This window comes from Oncorhynchus mykiss, chromosome 23 (assembly GCF_013265735.2).
Source record: "Oncorhynchus mykiss isolate Arlee chromosome 23, USDA_OmykA_1.1, whole genome shotgun sequence".
Taxonomy (NCBI): Eukaryota; Metazoa; Chordata; class Actinopteri; order Salmoniformes; family Salmonidae; genus Oncorhynchus; species Oncorhynchus mykiss.
The window spans coordinates 54,039,826-54,058,080 of NC_048587.1; the positions used below are offsets into that span (position 1 = coordinate 54,039,826).

At 44.9% G+C, this 18,255-nt stretch overlaps 1 protein-coding gene across 1 annotated transcript in view; it reads right to left on the reverse strand.

Annotated features, from left to right (window-relative positions):
- The window catches only part of LOC110503036 (piggyBac transposable element-derived protein 5), a 34,936-nt gene that overhangs the window by 808 nt on the left and 15,873 nt on the right, over window positions 1–18,255 (reverse strand). The window contains exons 3-6 of the mRNA XM_036960793.1: window positions 9,047–9,181; window positions 7,562–7,742; window positions 3,421–3,618; window positions 1,405–1,510 (exon numbers count right to left, since the gene is read on the reverse strand). Of these exons, the coding sequence (XP_036816688.1) occupies window positions 1,405–1,510; window positions 3,421–3,618; window positions 7,562–7,742; window positions 9,047–9,181 (620 nt within the window). The remainder of the gene's footprint in view (window positions 1–1,404; window positions 1,511–3,420; window positions 3,619–7,561; window positions 7,743–9,046; window positions 9,182–18,255) is intronic.

Here is an 18,255-nt window from a genome sequence, read left to right on the forward strand (position 1 = left end):
CTTGGCGCTGTTCTCCATTTGGGGCATAGGAATGCGCCATGCTGTGCATATCAGTAGATTGCTAAATCATATTAATGCGATTCTTGAAACATTTCCTTCTCCAGGTGTTGGAAGATCGAATCTGGAGCACGGGGGGAGTCAGGCTGACTCTCTGAACAGCAGCACTGGGGGAGTCAGGCTGACTCTCTGTACAGCAGCACGGGGAGAGTCAGGCTGGCGCTCTGTATAGCAGCACCGGGGGGAGTCAGGCTAACGCTCTGTACAGCAGCACGGGGGGAGTCAGGCTGGCGCTCTGTACAGCAGCACCGGGGGGAGTCAGGCTGGCGCTCTGTACAGCAGCACCGGGGGGAGTCAGGCTGGCGCTCTGTACAGCAGCACCGGGGGGAGCCAGGCTGACTCTCTGTACAGCAGCACCAGGGGAAGCCAGGCTGACTCTCTGTACAGCAGCACCAGGGGGAGCCAGGCTGACTCTCTGTACAGCAGCACCAGGGAGAGTCAGGCTGACTCTCTGTACAGCAGCACCGGGGAGAGTCAGGCTGGCGCTCTGTACAGCAGCACCGGGGGAAGCCAGGCTGACTCTCTGTACAGCAGCACCAGGGGAAGCCAGGCTGACTCTCTGTACAGCAGCACCGGGGGGAGTCAGGCTGACTCTCTGTATAGCAGCACCGGGGGGAGTCAGGCTGACTCTCTGTATAGCAGCACCGGGGAGAGTCAGGCTGACTCGCTGTACAGCAGCACGGGGAGAGTCCGGCTGACTCTCTGTACAGCAGCACGGGAGGGGAGTCAGGCTGACTCTCTGTACAGCAGCACGGGGAGAGTCAGGCTGGCGCTCTGTACAGCAGCACGGGGGGAGTCAGGCTGACTCTCTGTATTGCAGCACGGGGGGAGTCAGGCTGGCGCTCTGTACAGCAGCACGGGGGGAGTCAGGCTGGCGCTCTGTACAGCAGCACGGGGGGAGTCAGGCTGACTCTCTGTATTGCAGCACCGGGGGAAGGTTTATAGCTGACACAGCTATCATGTCCCAATGAAGCCGTAGGGACCTCGCAATATTCATGAATTTGGAACAGCATAATACTTTGCCATATCAAAATAATTTCACTAGACCAACAGTAATCCAGGACGGCAGACTCATGGAGAGCTACTGGGTAGGCATGTTTTTGCTCCAATCTCGTAACACAGCTGATTCAGCTAATCAATGTCCTTGTTAGCAGCTAGTAGAATCCGGTGTGCTATAGCTAGGGTTGGAGCAAAAGCCCTGTAGCTTCTCAGGAGACGGGTTGGCCAGCCCTGTGCTATGATGATGAACATTGATATAGGCAAACACCTTTCTCCCAGGATGACAAATTAGTACACATTACTACAATAAATCCAGTATGTCAACTAGTGGGCTAATTAGTGACTCACTTGCTGTACTTGTCGTCATACTTGCAGATGTAGCTGAGGTGTGCAGCGAAGGCCTCCACAGCCAGCGGACAGGGAATCTCACCACTTTTCCTCTTGATGATCACCCCTGGAACCCAACACATGACTCAGAGAAGGCTAATGGGAGCTGGAACCCAACACATGACTCAGAGAAGTCTAATGGGAGTGGGAATCAAATTTCACGGAGTTAAAAACAGAAGTATTATGTAAACAGATGTTCAGACTCGGTGACAAAGTACAATACAGGTGAAATTTGGGGCATAATATCTTAACAGTAAAGTATAGCCTATCTGTAACTGGATAAAGAGTGATGCTGTACATAACTAAACTGCAGGCCTCAAAATCACATTTGGATGGTTTCTCACTATAGCGCCAAAATAACCAATATATTCTGCAGAAAATACCTTGATCTGAAACAAGAAAAACAGGACTGAGTGCTTACTAGCATAGCTAGGAGAAACGCATTTTAAAAAGTATCAACCCAATACCTAAAATAAACTGATTACAGGTGAAGCACCACATGAAAAATAGATGAACATGAGGAGTTAGTGTAATTATGGAGGTAGCTGCGAGGGAACGAGTCTAGTAGTCCCCTGGATCCCAATTGAACCATTAGCAGGCCTTTGATACGATTACCTTGACTGAACCTCCGTCTGTAGCTTCCATAAAAATTATCCTCAGGAATTTTATGCTAATTACACTACAAGTTGGAAAGTTACTGGAGGGTAATTTGAAAAATAAATGCGAGATCAGAGTAACCTCATATCAGTCAGGAAACACAATGGATTTTTTCTTAACAGAATTTAAGAATATAATTTAGCAGCAGCCCTGGCAAGGTCTCAATTTGGAAATATTTCTCTGACTCTCCCTCACCATTGCCTCAGCTTCAGTCGTTCACATGATTACTTCATTTCACAGCCATTTCACAAATGATACAGTGTTATATTTATTCAAAGGTCAGATGGCTTTCTCTGTAGCTATAATGAAATGCTATGACCACCACTTAACCATCCAAAGAAAATAATGACTAGTATGTATAAGAAACGATTGAAAAGAAAACAGAAGGGTGGGAGGGGGTTGTGTTTTGCTGTATTTTGGGTTTTTATATTATCAGTAGTGAGATCATTTGTACTGGATTGAGGGACAATGAAAAATACCTACATCCTCTCTTGGATTCATTCAGATTGGGTAGATTTTCATGTTTTTATTTGATTTAGCCTTGATTTAACTAGGTAAGTCAGTTAAGAACAAATTCTTATTTACAATGACGGCCTACAGCGGGCCGACCCGGACGACGCTGGGCCAATTGTCAATATGGAACTCCCAATCACGTCCGGTTGTGATTCAGCCTGGAATCAAACTAGGGTCTGTAGTGACGCCTCTACCACTGAGATGCAGTGCCTTAGACCGCTGCACCACTCGGGAGTGGGAATATTAACTCTCCATCGATTCCACTCATCTACTCTGGATCCATGCTGTTTATCTATCCAGATATAATGCATTTTCTCACCTCTTATTTTACAAATGGGATTAAATGTGTCTGAGGTGAGAAACCTTTTCACGTGCCAAACAACAGGGATTTTCTCATTATCTCTGATCATCGCTCCATCCTCATACAGGGAGAGAGAATGATGAGGTGTTTCATGACGGTTCCCCAGCAGTCTACAGGGTAGATTATGAGTGCATTAACACCTAGGAGTTACTTTGATCTGGGAAATCCATATCATGTCAATGGTGGGTGGTGACTCATTTTGTATCAGTCAGCCCTAAAGAGCTTCATAATGATGCTCCATTTCAGAACATTCTAGTGATGCAGTAGGTTGACATGATCAAAATAAGGAGAAATGTTTTGCTTTAAAATTGAAGGCAGTTCACCACAAATCTATGCCCATGATTGAACACAGTTTAAACATCCACCTGAACGCATCTTCTGAATGAAAAGGTATGAAAAAGAAAACGTTGTTAATATAACACTGGTTGCAGAGCGGGAGTCCTCACCTTCCTTGGTGGGTGAGTAGGCGTTGGTAAGGAAGCGGAAGTGTCCCTTGTTGTACCAGCTGATGAGGGAGGTGTTGCCTCTCATCATGCTGCGGGACTGGCCTCTCTGCTGTGGGCTCTCAGGGTTCACCAGCATGCACTGGGGCAGGCCGGTGCAGTCACTCTTCCTGGTGCTTAGCAGCCCACAGCAGTAGATCTCTGGCAGAGGACAAACACACAACTTTAGACATCTTCGTCACGTTCAGGATGGTGCAACATTCAAAAAAGGATTTTCAGCTAAATGTTCCACCACACTGCTAAATCTACTTCCGTGTGCACAATGTAATGTACTTGTGGGTGCTTTGATCCTGATGTGTGCTGAATATTAACCCTCTTCTTTCCTATAACCCACCCTCCTGCTGTAATGAGAGATGGCCCAGATTAGGCTGGACAAAGTTGAATGACTGTTTAACAGATGCCCCGCCTCACTTTTCTCCACACACCGAAAAAAAAATCTGATGTTTGGCCAACGCGGCTCTTTGTTTATCATGCACTGTCCGCTCTCCTTTGAGGCTTTCCCAAGTTGATGCCCAAGAGACCAAGCAGCCTCAGATCATGTGCAAGCCTCGGAATGGACAGTGAAACACACACGCTCACACCTGCAGGCGACGTGCAGATGTTTAATTTCTCTCTCATGCAGGCGTGGCTGAAGCCAGCGCAAATTCCAACTATTTGTGTCCAGGTTAAACGTGGGACGTCCCTCATTATAAACAAACAGTTGGTTAAATGCATTGTTATCTTGTTAGGGCTAGGGGTTCCGCTAGCCCTATCTTGTATTCACAAGTGCAATACACCAAATTAAAGCTTTAACTTCTTATTAATCTACCCATTGTGTCCGATTTCAAAAAGGCTTTACAGCGAAAGCACAACATATGATTATGTTAGGTCAGAGCCTAGTCACAAAAACACATACAGACATTTTCCAGCCAAAGAGAGGAGTCACAAAAAGCATAAATAGAGATCAAATTAATCACTAACCTTTGAGGATCTTCTTCAGATGGCACTCATAGGACTTCATGTTACACAATACATGTATGTTTTGTTCGATAAAGTTCATATTTATATCCAAAAATCTCAGTTTACATTGGCGCTTTATGGTCAGTAATGTGCCTCAAACATCCGCAAATTTGCAGAGAGCCACATAAATTTACAGAAACACTCATAATAAACTTTGATAAAAGATACAAGTATTATCCACAGAATTATAGATATACTTCTCCTTAATGCAACCGCTGTGTCAGATTTCAAAAAAGCTTTACGGAAAAAGCAAACCATGCAATAATCTGAGTACGGCGCTCAGACACAAAAACAAGCCATGCAGATACCCGCCATGTTGTGGAGTCAGTAAAAGTCAGAAATAGCATTATAAATAATATACCTTTGATGATCTTCATCAGAATGCACTCCCAGGATTCCCAGTTCCACAATAAATGTTTGTTTTGTTCGATAAAGTCCATCATTTATGTCCAAATACCTCCCTTTGTTAGCGCGTTTAGTAAACAAATCCAAACTCATGAGGCGCGGGCAAGTCCAGCCGAAAGTTCAGACGAAAAGTTCAAACGATGTATAGAATCCACCTTTAGGTTGTTTTTAACATAAATCTTCAATAATGTTCCAACCGGAGAATTCCTTTGTCTTTAGAAATGCAATGGAACACAGGTCGCTCTAACGGATGCGCGCATGATCAGCTCATGCCACTCTGGCACACCTCTTACTCAATCAGCTCTCATTCGCCCACACTTCACAGTAGAAGCCTCAAACAAAGTTCTAAAGACTGTTGACATCTAGTGGAAGCCGTAGGAAGTGCAATATGACCCCATGGACACTGTATATTCGATAGGCAATGAGTTGAAAAACTACAAACCTCAGATTTCCCACTTCCTGGTTGTATTTTTCTCAGGTTTTCGCCTGTCATATGAGTTCTGTTATACTCACAGACATCATTCAAACAGTTTTAGAAACTTCCGTGTTTTCTATCCAATACTACTAATAATATGCATATATTAGCTTCTGGGCCTGAGTAGCAGGAAGTTTACTCTGGGCATGCTTTTCATCCGAACATGAAAATGCTGCCCCCTATCCCAAACAGGTTATTGTATCATTTGCAGATCTATTAGAAGCAAATAATAGACAAAACAACAATGTAATTTCACCAATTGACTGGCCAGAGATCAGGGCATTCATCAGCAAAGACACAGTTCAAACGGATAGTATTTTGGACAACCAAATTGAACTCAAGGTGATTCATGAATTGAAGTGTGTAAGCTGTATGGTGATTTGCGATTCATAACTTACATTTTACCGGTACGACCAGTAGTAGTAAACCAACTAATAACACCACGACGGAATGCGTTTGAAGTGATGATGCGCCGCGGAGAACAGCTACCAAGGCCAGCAAAGTACATCACCAGTGGCACGTACACACTTCGTGCAGATCAGCAGGTGGGGGCTTTTCGTGGCAGCAAGACGAGACAATCTAAGGAGGATGCGGTCAGCAAAGTTACTGGGCTCGAAGTTACTGGGCTCTAATTTTCGGAACCCAAACCGGCTGCGCGCGTGCGCCATCGTGCATAAATGTATTTTGTCCCCCCACACCAAACGCGATCACGACACGCAGGTTAAAATAGCAAAACAAACTCTGAACCAATTACATTCATTTGGGGACAGGTCGAAAAGCATTAAACATGTATGGCAATTGAGCTAGTTAGCTTGCACTTGCTAGCTAATTTGTCCTATTAAGCTAGCTTGCTTTTGCTATCTAATTTGTCCTGGGATATAAACATTGAGTTGTTATTTTACCTGAAATGCACAAAGTCCTCTACTCCGCCAATTAATCCACACATAACACGGCCAACCAAATTGTTTCTAGCCATCTCTCCTCCTTCCAGGCTTTTTCATCTTTGAATTTAAATGGTGATTGGCAGTGTGGGTGCAATAACTGAATAACTTGGATTTCTAAATGTATTTTGCGACGCTCGCGCACCAGACGTGTCCGGTCTGGTCAGCATGTAATGTATTTTTTCCAATGCTACATTACATTTGGCAGACCTAACTTGATTGACCATCTTTCTACAAGGCCTACTAGTCAATGAGAGGCCTAATCATATTTGTAGGAATATTTTGTTAACGCCTAGGCTATAGTGATGCATTCACATAATTAACTCATTATTATGCAACATTTTAAATTTGATTACAATTATTTATTGTCAATTATTCTTGAATTTGTTAGGCTATACAATTAAGTAGATTAATGAACTGATAATACATTCATACATCATTTTATTTTATCATTTTTTAATATGATAGAATATTGCATTCTATTATACATCCTATGTGAATAATGTTCATTACTGTTCATTTGTGTATTCATAATAATAATAATAATAATAATCGCTAAATCTGTCTGAAATTGAAGATTTCGCCTATTGTTCATGTCCATATAGCCTAGGACAATGTTGTAAAGTACTGTTTTTCCTTATCCACCTAATGAACAAATTTGTTTTTTTTGTGATTTTTTCGCTCTCTTGCCTCACTTTTCTGGGGGGAAAATCTGTTAAACAGTGAATCAATTTTGTCTGGCCTTACAGGTGCTCAGTCAGTGTTGAGATTGAGAGCAGAGGATAAAGCCTAGTGGAGGGCACTGAGGACAGACTCTCCCTCTACCATCTCTTACTCAACAAGGGGTGAACGAAAGACAATGGCATTTCTCATTTTTAAAGAGCTGTTTGCTCTGTTTATTAACAATAGGATGAACTGGTGCTCTCGGTTTCCAAAATAAGAATCAGGAGAATTTTATGTACGTCATCTTCACAGTTTACTGTATGGCCAGTTACGCAGCTTAGTGGGTGGTAGGCATGGAAGCAGAATACACACAATTTACATATTGGTTCTCAGGGAAGTCTCAAGGTGAACTTCAATTGACAGTCTTCAATTTCAGTGCTACAGTAGCCGGAGGTCGTTTATGGTAATTAAAAACGGCAGAGGATCAGCAGGAAGGAGATTACAGTACTGTAAAGAGTGAGAGGGCAGAGAGCGTGAAAGAGAGGAAAGAGGTAGATGGAAAGAATGAGGAGTAAAGAGATAAATGGGATGAAAGATCTACCCTGTTTCTCAAACTCCTGGTACAGGTTGAGGCTGGTGATGCTGGGCCCGGTGAAGATGATGCTGTTGCGGCCTGAGAGGTTCTGACACAGCTGTTTGGCCACCATACTGTGGAGCTGAGGCTTGTTCTTCAGGGTGGCCAACCCATCAGGACCCTGGCCCTCCTTCAGATGCACATAGATCTGGAAGAGAGACAGAGACAGTCAATACCACCACAATCAGGTATCCTAGCGTTTAAGAGCATTGGGCCAGTAACCAAAAGGTCACTGGTTCGAATTCCTTGAGCCGACAAGGCAAAACAAATCTGTCAATATGACCTTGAGCAAGGCACTAATACTAACCCTGTAGTTTTCCATTGACAATACTACTGGCCCTGTAGTTTTCCATTGACAATACTACTGGCCCTGTAGTTTTCCATTGACAATACTACTAACCCTGTAGTTTTCTATTGACAATACTACTAACCCTGTAGTTTTCCATTGACAATACTACTAACCCTGTAGTTTTCCATTGACAATACTACTAACCCTGTAGTTTTCCATTGACAATACTACTAACCCTGTAGTTTTCCATTGACAATACTACTAACCCTGTAGTTTTCCATTGACAATACTACTAACCCTGTAGTTTTCCATTGACAATACTACTAACCCTGTAGTTTTCCATTGACAATACTACTAACCCTGTAGTTTTCCATTGACAATACTACTAACCCTGTAGTTTTCCATTGACAATACTACTAACCCTGTAGTTTTCCATTGACAATAACACTAACCTTGTTGTTTTCTATTGACAATACTACTAACCCTGTTGTTTTCTATTGACAATAGTACTGACCCTGTAGTTTTCCATTGACAATACTACAATACTACTATTGACAAAATGAACCCTGTAGTTTTCAAGTAAGAGAAAGCTACACAAAAAAAGGACATGATCGATTGATTCTTCTTCCCACCAACTGGGACAAGGCCCGTGCATATCTACACATTCTCATGTCTTCCTGGATCTGTTTGAGGCATGGGGCAGCAGTCATTTGGCGTATCATACTCCCACCAAGAACAGAGAGCAATTATACTAAGTGGACTGGCTCCTTCTCCTGGGAATCAGTAATAAAACATTGGTTCTGGAGACTGATTGAGGGACTGGATAGTCCCACATCAGTCATCCAATCACAGTTTGTCTGGATCTCTCAGCTGTGTCTGAGTGAGGGGGAAGGGCATGGTCTGATTGTCCTGTCCTGCAGTGTTGGTGTCCTCTACAGTCTAGACCAATTGCAACTAGTCCTGTGAAAGCCCCAGTGTGGTTGTACTGGGTGTAATTGAAGGTGGACAGTCTTTGTCACAAAGTTGGCTAAGTACAGTACTAGCTCCCAGATATAAGAGTAGAAAACCAAGAGGCTGCAGTCCCTCCCTCCCCTCATTCTTCCTCCACTGCTCACGCCATCTCCCTTTCTCTCATTTTCTTCTTTCATGCGCACGCACAGTACCTGACAGATGAAACCAGTGGATGTGCACTGGCGGACCCACAGACTGAACTTCCTCTTCTTCCTCTTCCTCAGCTCTCTCTCTGTACAGGTGGTGATGAACACTGGGTCCTCATCAATAAGGGGCTCATGGAGCACCTATGGGACAGAGGGAAAGCATCAGTATTACACCATGGAGCACCTATGGAACAGAGGGAAAGCATCAGTATTACATCATGGAGCACCTTTGGGACAGCATCACCTAACCAACATGTCAATCTTTCCCCTAGCAGTTTGTACAGTTAATATTCAAAGGCATCCTCAAGTGTATCAGTCGTACAGTATGTGCAGGATACACATGGTATACATCGTCCAACGTAATGCTTACTTGCAGGTTCCTTCTGGACAATGCAACAACAACAAACAAAGTAAACCGGTCCTTCAGCCACGAGCAGGTGAATAACCAGGGATGTCTCCTTCAGCCACGAGCAGGTGAATAACCAGGGATGTCTCCTTCAGCCACGAGCAGGTGTATAACCAGGGATGTCTCCTTCAGCCACGAGCAGGTGAATAACCAGGGATGCCTCCTTCAGCCACGAGCAGGTGTATAACCAGGGATGTCTCCTTCAGCCACGAGCAGGTGTATAACCAGGGATGTCTCCTTCAGCCACGAGCAGGTGAATAACCAGGGATGTCTCCTTCAGCCACGAGCAGGTGTATAACCAGGGATGTCTCCTTCAGCCACGAGCAGGTGAAAAACCAGGGATGACTCCTTCAGCCACGAGCAGGTGTATAACCAGGGATGTCTCCTTCAGCCACGAGCCCATGAAAAACCAGGGATGACTCCTTCAGCCACGAGCAGGTGTATAACCAGGGATGTCTCCTTCAGCCACGAGCAGGTGTATAATCAGGGATGTCTCCTTCAGCCACAAGCAGGTGTATAACCAGGGATGACTCCTTCAGCCACGAGCAGGTGTATAATCAGGGATGTCTCCTTCAGCCACGAGCAGGTGTATAACCAGGGATGTCTCCTTCAGCCACGAGCAGCCACGAGCAGGTGTATAACCAGGGATGTCTCCTTCAGCCACGAGCAGGTGTATAACCAGGGATGTCTCCTTCAGCCACGAGCAGGTGTATAACCAGGGATGTCTCCTTCAGCCACGAGCAGGTGTATAACCAGGGGTGTCTCCTTCAGCCACGAGCAGGTGTATAATCAGGGATGACTCCTTCAGCCACGAGCAGGTGAATAACCAGGGATGACTCCTTCAGCCACGAGCAGGTAAATAACCAGGGATGACTCCTTCAGCCACGAGCAGGTGAATAACCAGGGATGACTCATTCAGCCACGAGCAGGTGAATAACCAGGGATGTCTCCTTCAGCCACGAGCAGGTGAATAACCAGGGATGACTCCTTCAGCCACGAGCAGGTGAATAACCAGGGATGTCTCCTTCAGCCACGAGCAGGTGTATAACCAGGGATGACTCCTTCAGCCACGAACAGGTGAATAACCAGGGATGACTCCTTCAGCCACGAGCAGGTGTATAACCAGGGATGACTCCTTCAGCCACGAGCAGGTGAATAACCAGGGATGACTCCTTCAGCCACGATCAGGTGTATAACCAGGGATGACTCCTTCAGCCAAGAGCAGGTGAATAACCAGGGATGTCTCCTTCAGCCACGAGCAGGTGAATAACCAGGGATGACTCCTCCAGCCACGAGCAGGTGTATAACCAGGGATGACTCCTTCAGCCACGAGCAGGTGTATTACCAGGGATGTCTCCTTCAGCCACGAGCAGGTGTATAACCAGGGATGACTCCTTCAGCCACGAGCAGGTGTATAGTGTATAACCAGGGATGACTCCTTCAGCCACGAGCAGGTGAATAACCAGGGATGACTCCTTCAGCCACGAGCAGGTGAATAACCAGGGATGACTCCTTCAGCCACGAGCAGGTGTATAACCAGGGATGACTCCTTCAGCCACGAGCAGGTGTATAACCAGGGATGTCTCCTTCAGCCACGAGCAGGTGTATTACCAGGGATGACTCCTTCAGCCACGAGCAGGTGTATAATCAGGGATGTCTCCTTCAGCCACGAGCAGGTGTATAACCAGGGGTGTCTCCTTCAGCCACGAGCAGGTGTATAATCAGGGATGACTCCTTCAGCCACGAGCAGGTGAATAACCAGGGATGACTCCTTCAGCCACGAGCAGGTGAATAACCAGGGATGACTCCTTCAGCCACGAGCAGGTGAATAACCAGGGATGACTCCTTCAGCCACGAGCAGGTGAATAACCAGGGATGACTCCTTCAGCCATGAGCAGGTGTATAACCAGGGATGTCTCCTTCAGCCACGAGCAGGTGTATAACCAGGGATGACTCCTTCAGCCACGAGCAGGTGAATAACCAGGGATGACACCTTCAGCCACGAGCAGGTGTATAACCAGGGATGACTCCTTCAGCCAAGAGCAGGTGAATAACCAGGGATGACTCCTTCAGCCACGAGCAGGTGTATAACCAGGGATGACTCCTTCAGCCACGAGCAGGTGTATAACCAGGATGACTCCTTCAGCCACGAGCAGGTGAATAACCAGGGATGTCTCCTTCAGCCACGAGCAGGTGAATAACCAGGGATGACTCCTTCAGCCACGAGCAGGTGAATAACCAGGGATGACTCCTTCAGCCACGAGCAGGTGTATAACCAAGGATGACTCCTTCAGCCACGAGCAGGTGTATTACCAGGGATTACTCCTTCAGCCACGAGCAGGTGTATAATCAGGGATGACTCCTTCAGCCACGAGCAGGTGTATAATCAGGGATGACTCCTTCAGCCACGAGCAGGTGAATATCCAGGGATGACTCCTTCAGCCACGAGCAGGTGTATAACCAGGGATGACTCCTTCAGCCACGAGCAGGTGTATAATCAGGGATGACTCCTTCAGCCACGAGCAGGTGTATAATCAGGGATGACTCCTTCAGCCACGAGCAGGTGAATAACCAGGGATGTCTCCTTCAGCCACGAGCAGGTGAATAACCAGGGGTGTCTCCGTCAGCCACGAGCAGGTGTATAACCAGGGGTGTCTCCTTCAGCCACGAGCAGGTGTATAACCAGGGATGTCTCCTTCAGCCACGAGCAGGTGAATAACCAGGGATGACTCCTTCAGCCACGAGCAGGTGAATAACCAAGGATGACTCCTTCAGCCACGAGCAGGTGTATAACCAGGGATGACTCCTTCAGCCACGAGCAGGTGTATAACCAGGGATGTCTCCTTCAGCCACGAGCAGGTGAATAACCAGGGATGTCTCCTTCAGCCACGAGCAGGTGTATAACCAGGGATGTCTCCTTCAGCCACGAGCAGGTGTATAACCAGGGTTTCTCCTTCAGCCACGAGCAGGTGTATAACTAGGGGTGTCTCCTTCAGCCAAGAGCAGGTGTATAACCAGTGATGTCTCCTTCACCCAAGAGCAGGTGTATAACCAGGGGTGTCTCCTTCAGCTAAGAGCAGGTGTATAACCAGGGATGTCTCCTTCAGCCAAGTAGGAGACAGGTGTATAACCAGGGATGTCTCCTTCAGCCAAGCAGGAGACAGATGTACAGTGGGGCAAAAAAGTATTTAGTCAGCCACCAATTGTGCAAGTTCTCCCACTTAAATTTCATCATAGGTACACTTCAACTATGACAGACAAAATTAGAAAAAAAAATCCAGTAAATCACATTGTAGGATTTTTAATGAATTTATTTGCAAATTATGGTAGAAAATAAGTATTGGTCAATAACAAAAGTTTCTCAATACTTTGTTATATACCCTTTGTTGGCAATGACAGAGGTCAAACGTTTTCTGTAAGTCTTCACAAGGTTCACACACTGTTGCTGGTATTTTGGCCCATTCCTCCATGCAGATCTCCTCTAGAGCAGTGATGTTTTGGGGCTGTTGCTGGGCAACACAGACTTTCAACTCCCTCCAAAGATTGTCTATGGGGTTGAGATCTGGAGACTGGCTAGGCCATTCCAGGACCTTGAAATGCTTCTTACGAAGCCACTCCTTCGTTGACCGGGCAGTGTGTTTGGGATCATTGTCATGCTGAAAGACCCAGCCACGTTTCATCTTCAATGCCCTTGCTGATGGAAGGAGGTTTTCACTCAAAATCTCATGATACATCATTCTTCCCTTTACACAGATCAGTCGTCCTGGTCCCTTTTCAGAAAAACAGCCTCAAAGCATGATGTTTCCACCCCCATGCTCCACAGTAGGTATGGTGTTCTTTGGATGCAACTCAGCATTCTTTGTCCTCCAAAAACGACGAGTTGAATTTTTACAAAAAAGTTATATTTTGGTTTCATCTGACCATATGACATTCTCCCAATCTTCTTCTGGATCATCCAAATGCTCTCTAGCAAACTTCAGACGGGTCTGGACATGTACTGGCTTAAGCAGGGGGACACGTCTGGCACTGCAGGATTTGAGTCCCTGGCGGCATAGTGTGTTACTGATGGTAGGCGTTTGTTACTTTGGTCCCAGCTCTCTGCAGGTCATTCACTAGGTCCCCCCATGTGGTTCTGGGATTTTTGCTCACCGTTCTTGTGATCATTTTGACCCCACGGGGTGAGATCTTGCGTGATTCAGTCTTCCCAGCCTGGTGCAGGTCTACAATTTTGTTTCTGGTGTCCTTTGACAGCTCTTTGGTCTTGGCCATAGTGGAGTTTGGAGTGTGACTGTTTGAGGTTGTGGACAGGTGTCTTTTATACTGATAACAAGTTCAAACAGGTGCCATTAATACAGGTAACGAGTGGAGGACAGAGGAGCCTCTTAAAGAAGAAGTTACAGGTCTGTGAGAGCCAGAAATCTTGCTTGTTTGTAGGTGACCAAATACTTATTTTCCACCATAATTTGCAAATAAATTCATTAAAAATCCTACAATGTGATTTTCTGGATTTTTCCTCCTCATTTTGTCTGTCATAGTTGAAGTGTACCTATGATGAAAATTACAGGCCTTTCTCATCTTTTTAAGTGGGAGAACTTGTATAACCAGGGATGTCTCCTTCAGCCAAGCAGGAGACAGGTGTATAACCAGGGATGTCTCCTTCAGCCAAGCAGGAGACAGGTGTATAACCAGGGATGTCTCCTTCAGCCAATCAGGAGACAGGTGTATAACCAGGGATGTGGGGGTACTGAACCATTAAATGCCTGAGGGTGGCAGTATGGTAGCACACAGACACACAGACACACGGCAGGCCGCCTGAAGTACCTAAAAATGTATTGTAGGTCTGCAGGAGAGCCTGAGCTGATCAGGGAGCAGGTATTTCAGACATGTATTGAGCACTGTAGAGAAGGCATGATGTGACCGGTTGTTCCAGGTTGTTTTCCACTGTGTTTGAGACATTGATAGTTATCCACAGGTCACCCTCATTAAACAGATCTTGAGCATCAAAAGGATTCACAAAAGGATTTTCTAAATTATTCAGTTATTCCTACATGGGTGAAATCAGTCACAAATCTGCGTAGTGTCTGACTTTTCACTGCTGCCTGAAATATGACAGTATGGCTATAGACCTGTCCTTTAGAACCTGTGCTCTACAGATATTACTACAGTCGGTTAATGCTCGGTTAGTCTTTGGCCTGTGGAGGATGGATGTATATCAAACCCATTTCTCAACCCCAATGACTTAATCTCAGTGGAGGCCATGACAAAGATGAATTCTATCTGTCTGACAGCTACTGCATTAGCTAAGATGAGAAGACAGAGATGGAAACAAAAGGTACACCTTCTATTTGCCAGACGTGCTAGATCTCTAAACAGAGGTGTTTGTGTTGTGTACGTTAATGAGAGAGAGAGTAGCATTGAACAGCAAGCTAAGCAGAATTGTTAGTGCCACAAAGCTCAGCAATTTGAATGTACTTTCCAAAGAACCCCTGCTATGCCAGAGATGCACTGGAAGGGTTTGACATGCACCTTTTCTTTCGTCTTAAAGTAGAAACTTCACTTAATGAGCTGTCTAAAAGGGTGAAGAAAAAACATTTCTATAAAGGCTTCTGTTATTCTCATTATAACAGGCAGAGGCGGAAGGAGGTAGGCTTCACAGACAGAAAAAAACAGTACATGGAACATTTTGGTAGACACTTTTTCTTGGCCACAGCTAGGGAAAAGGCATTCATTATTCAGACAGAACATCCATCCCCAGGCTGTGCTGATCAGAGCCCCAGACAGAGGCAGCCCAATCAGAGACAGGATATCACCAACCCCCCCACTGTGGAGCTATGGAGGGCATATTTCACTTCATACCTCTACAGCTACTGGACTCTGTGATATAAATGTCCCTGGAACTCAGCAGTAAGTGCAGATAATAAAGTGAATGTCTGGGTGAAAGTATTTGCATTGGAAAATGATGAGGGTTTTGAACAATGCCTGCTGGTTTTTACACACACACACAGAGAGAGAGGGGGGAGGGAGACAGAGAGAGAGAGGGGGAGAGAGAGAGAACAAGGAAACCAGATGTGCTATGCTGTGTCCAGACACCAGCCTTTGGGGCCCTGACTTCTGGGCCAGAGGATGTGGTGTGAAGGTGGATTCCCTTTCCCTCAGCTCTGACTGAGTGGGTCTGCCTCATTTCCATCTAGACTCCTAGGAGTGGAGTGGAGGGGAGGGGAGCGGAGGGGATCAGAGTGGAGTGGAGAGGAGGGGAGCAGAGTGGAGGGGAGCAGAGGGGATTGAAGTTGAGGGGAGTGGAGCGGAGGAGAAGGAAGGTGCCCACTCAACACTCCTTTCCTCCCCTGTCAGCTCTGGGAGGCAGCAGCGAGCCGATTTGATCCGCCATGTCTGACAGGGAATTTACATGCGGAACTTTACATTTACATGTGGAACGCCTGATGGTCACCAGGGAACACGCTGAGGCAAACTGTCAGCCTCCTGTACACTATGTATATAGTTGAGAGTACACTACACCTTGACTGACACATTGGGCACATCCCAGAGTTATTCCATTTAGAACATTTGAACAGGCATTTCAAATAAGACAATGCAGCCTTATTATTACCTTACTAAAATGTTATATTGGTTGTTGTATTGGTTGTTATATTGCCAGTTATATTGGTTCTTATTTTGGTTGTTACAGTGCCTTCAGAAAGTATTCAGACCCCTTTACATTTTCCACATTTTGTTACACTACAGCCTTATTCTAAAATGGGTTTAAAAAAATACCCCCCAAAATTACAGCAATCTACACAGAATACCCAATAATGACAAAAAGAAAACAGTTTTCAAATTTTTGCAAATGCATAAAAAATAATTAACATAAGTATTCAGACCCTTTGCTATGAGACTCAAAATTGAGCTTGGATGCATCCTGTTTCCATTGATCACCCTCGAGATGGTTCTACCACTTGATTAGAGTCCACCAGTGGTAAGCTCAATTGATTGGACATGATTTGGAAAGACACACACCTGTCAATATAAGGTCCCACAGGTGACAGTGCATGTCTGAGCAAAAATCAAGCCATGAGATGGAAGGAATTTTGTCGAGGCACAGATCTGGGGAAGGGTATGTAAAAATGTCTGCAGCATTGAAGGTCCCCAAGAACACAGTGGCCTCCATCATTCTTAAATGGAAGAAGTTTGGAACCACCGAGACTCTTCCTAGTGCTGGCCGCCCAGCCAAACTGAGCAATCGGGGGAGAAGGGCCTTGGTCAGGGAGATGATTGTCGATCTGATAGAGTTCCTCTATGGAGATGGGAGAACCTTCCAGAAGGACAACCATCTCTGCAGCACTCCATCAATCAAGCCTTTATGGAAGAGTGGCCGGACGGAAGCCACTCCTCAGTAAAAGGCACATGATAGCCCACTTGGAGTTTGCCAGAAGGCACCTAAAGGAGTCAGACTATGAGAAACAAGATTCTCTGGTCTGATGAAACCAAGATTGAACTCTTTGGCCTGATTGCCAAGCATCCCGTCTGGAGGAAACCTGGCACCATCCCTACGATGAAGCATGGGGTTGGCAGCATCATGCTGTGGGGATGTTTTTCAGCAGCATGGACTGGGAGACTAGTCAGGATTGAGGGAAAGATGAACGGAGCAAAGTACAGAAAGATCCTTGATGAAAACCTGCTCCAGAGCTCTCAGGACCTCAGACTGGGGCGAAGGTTCACTTTCCAACAGGACAACGACCCTAACCACACAGACAAGACAACACAGGAGTGGCTTCGGGACAAGTCTGAATGTCCTTGAGTGGCCCCGCCAGAGCCCCGCCTACCCAAGAAGACGTGAGGCTGTAATCGCTGCCAAAGGTGCTTCAATAAAGTACTGAGTAAAGGGTCTGAATACTTCTGTAAATGTGATATTTCCTGGGGTTTTTTCTTCTGTTGTTGCTTTGTCATTATGAGTATTGTGTGCAGATTGATGAGGGGAAAAAACGATGTGATCCATTTTAGAATAAGACTGTAACATAACAAAATGTGGAAAAGGTCAAGGGGTCTGAACACTTTCTGAATGCACAGTATATTGTTATATTGGTTGTGATATTGTTGTATCAGTTGTCATATTGGTTGTAATATTGTTGTATTGGTTATATTAGTTGTTATATTGGTTGTTAAATTGTTACATTGGTTGTTATACCGGTTGTAATATTTTTATATTGGTTGTTATATTGGTATATTCATTGTGATATTGGTCATTATCTTGTTATATTAGTTGTTGTATTGGTTGTAATATTGTTATATTGGTCGTTATCTTGTTATATTGATTGTTGTATTGGTTGTAATATTGTTATATTGGTCATTATCTTGTTATATTGGTTGTTGTATTGGTTGTAATATTGTTATATTGGTCATTATCTTGTTATATTGGTTGTTGTATTGGTTGTTGGATTGGTTGTGATATTGTTGTATCAGTTGTCATATTGGTTGTAATATTGTTGTATTGGTTATATTAGTTGTTATATTGGTTGTTATACCGGTTGTAATATTTTTATATTGGTTGTTATATTGGTATATTCATTGTGATATTGGTCGTTATCTTGTTATATTGGTTGTTGTATTGGTTGTAATATTGTTATATTGGTCATTATCTTGTTATATTGGTTGTTGTATTGGTATATTCATTGTTATATTGGTCATTATCTTGTTATATTGGTTGTTGTATTGGTTGTAATATTGTTATATTGGTTGTTGTATTGTTATATCCATTGTTATATTTGTCATCATCTTGTTATATTGGTTGTTGTATTGGTTGTAATATTGTATT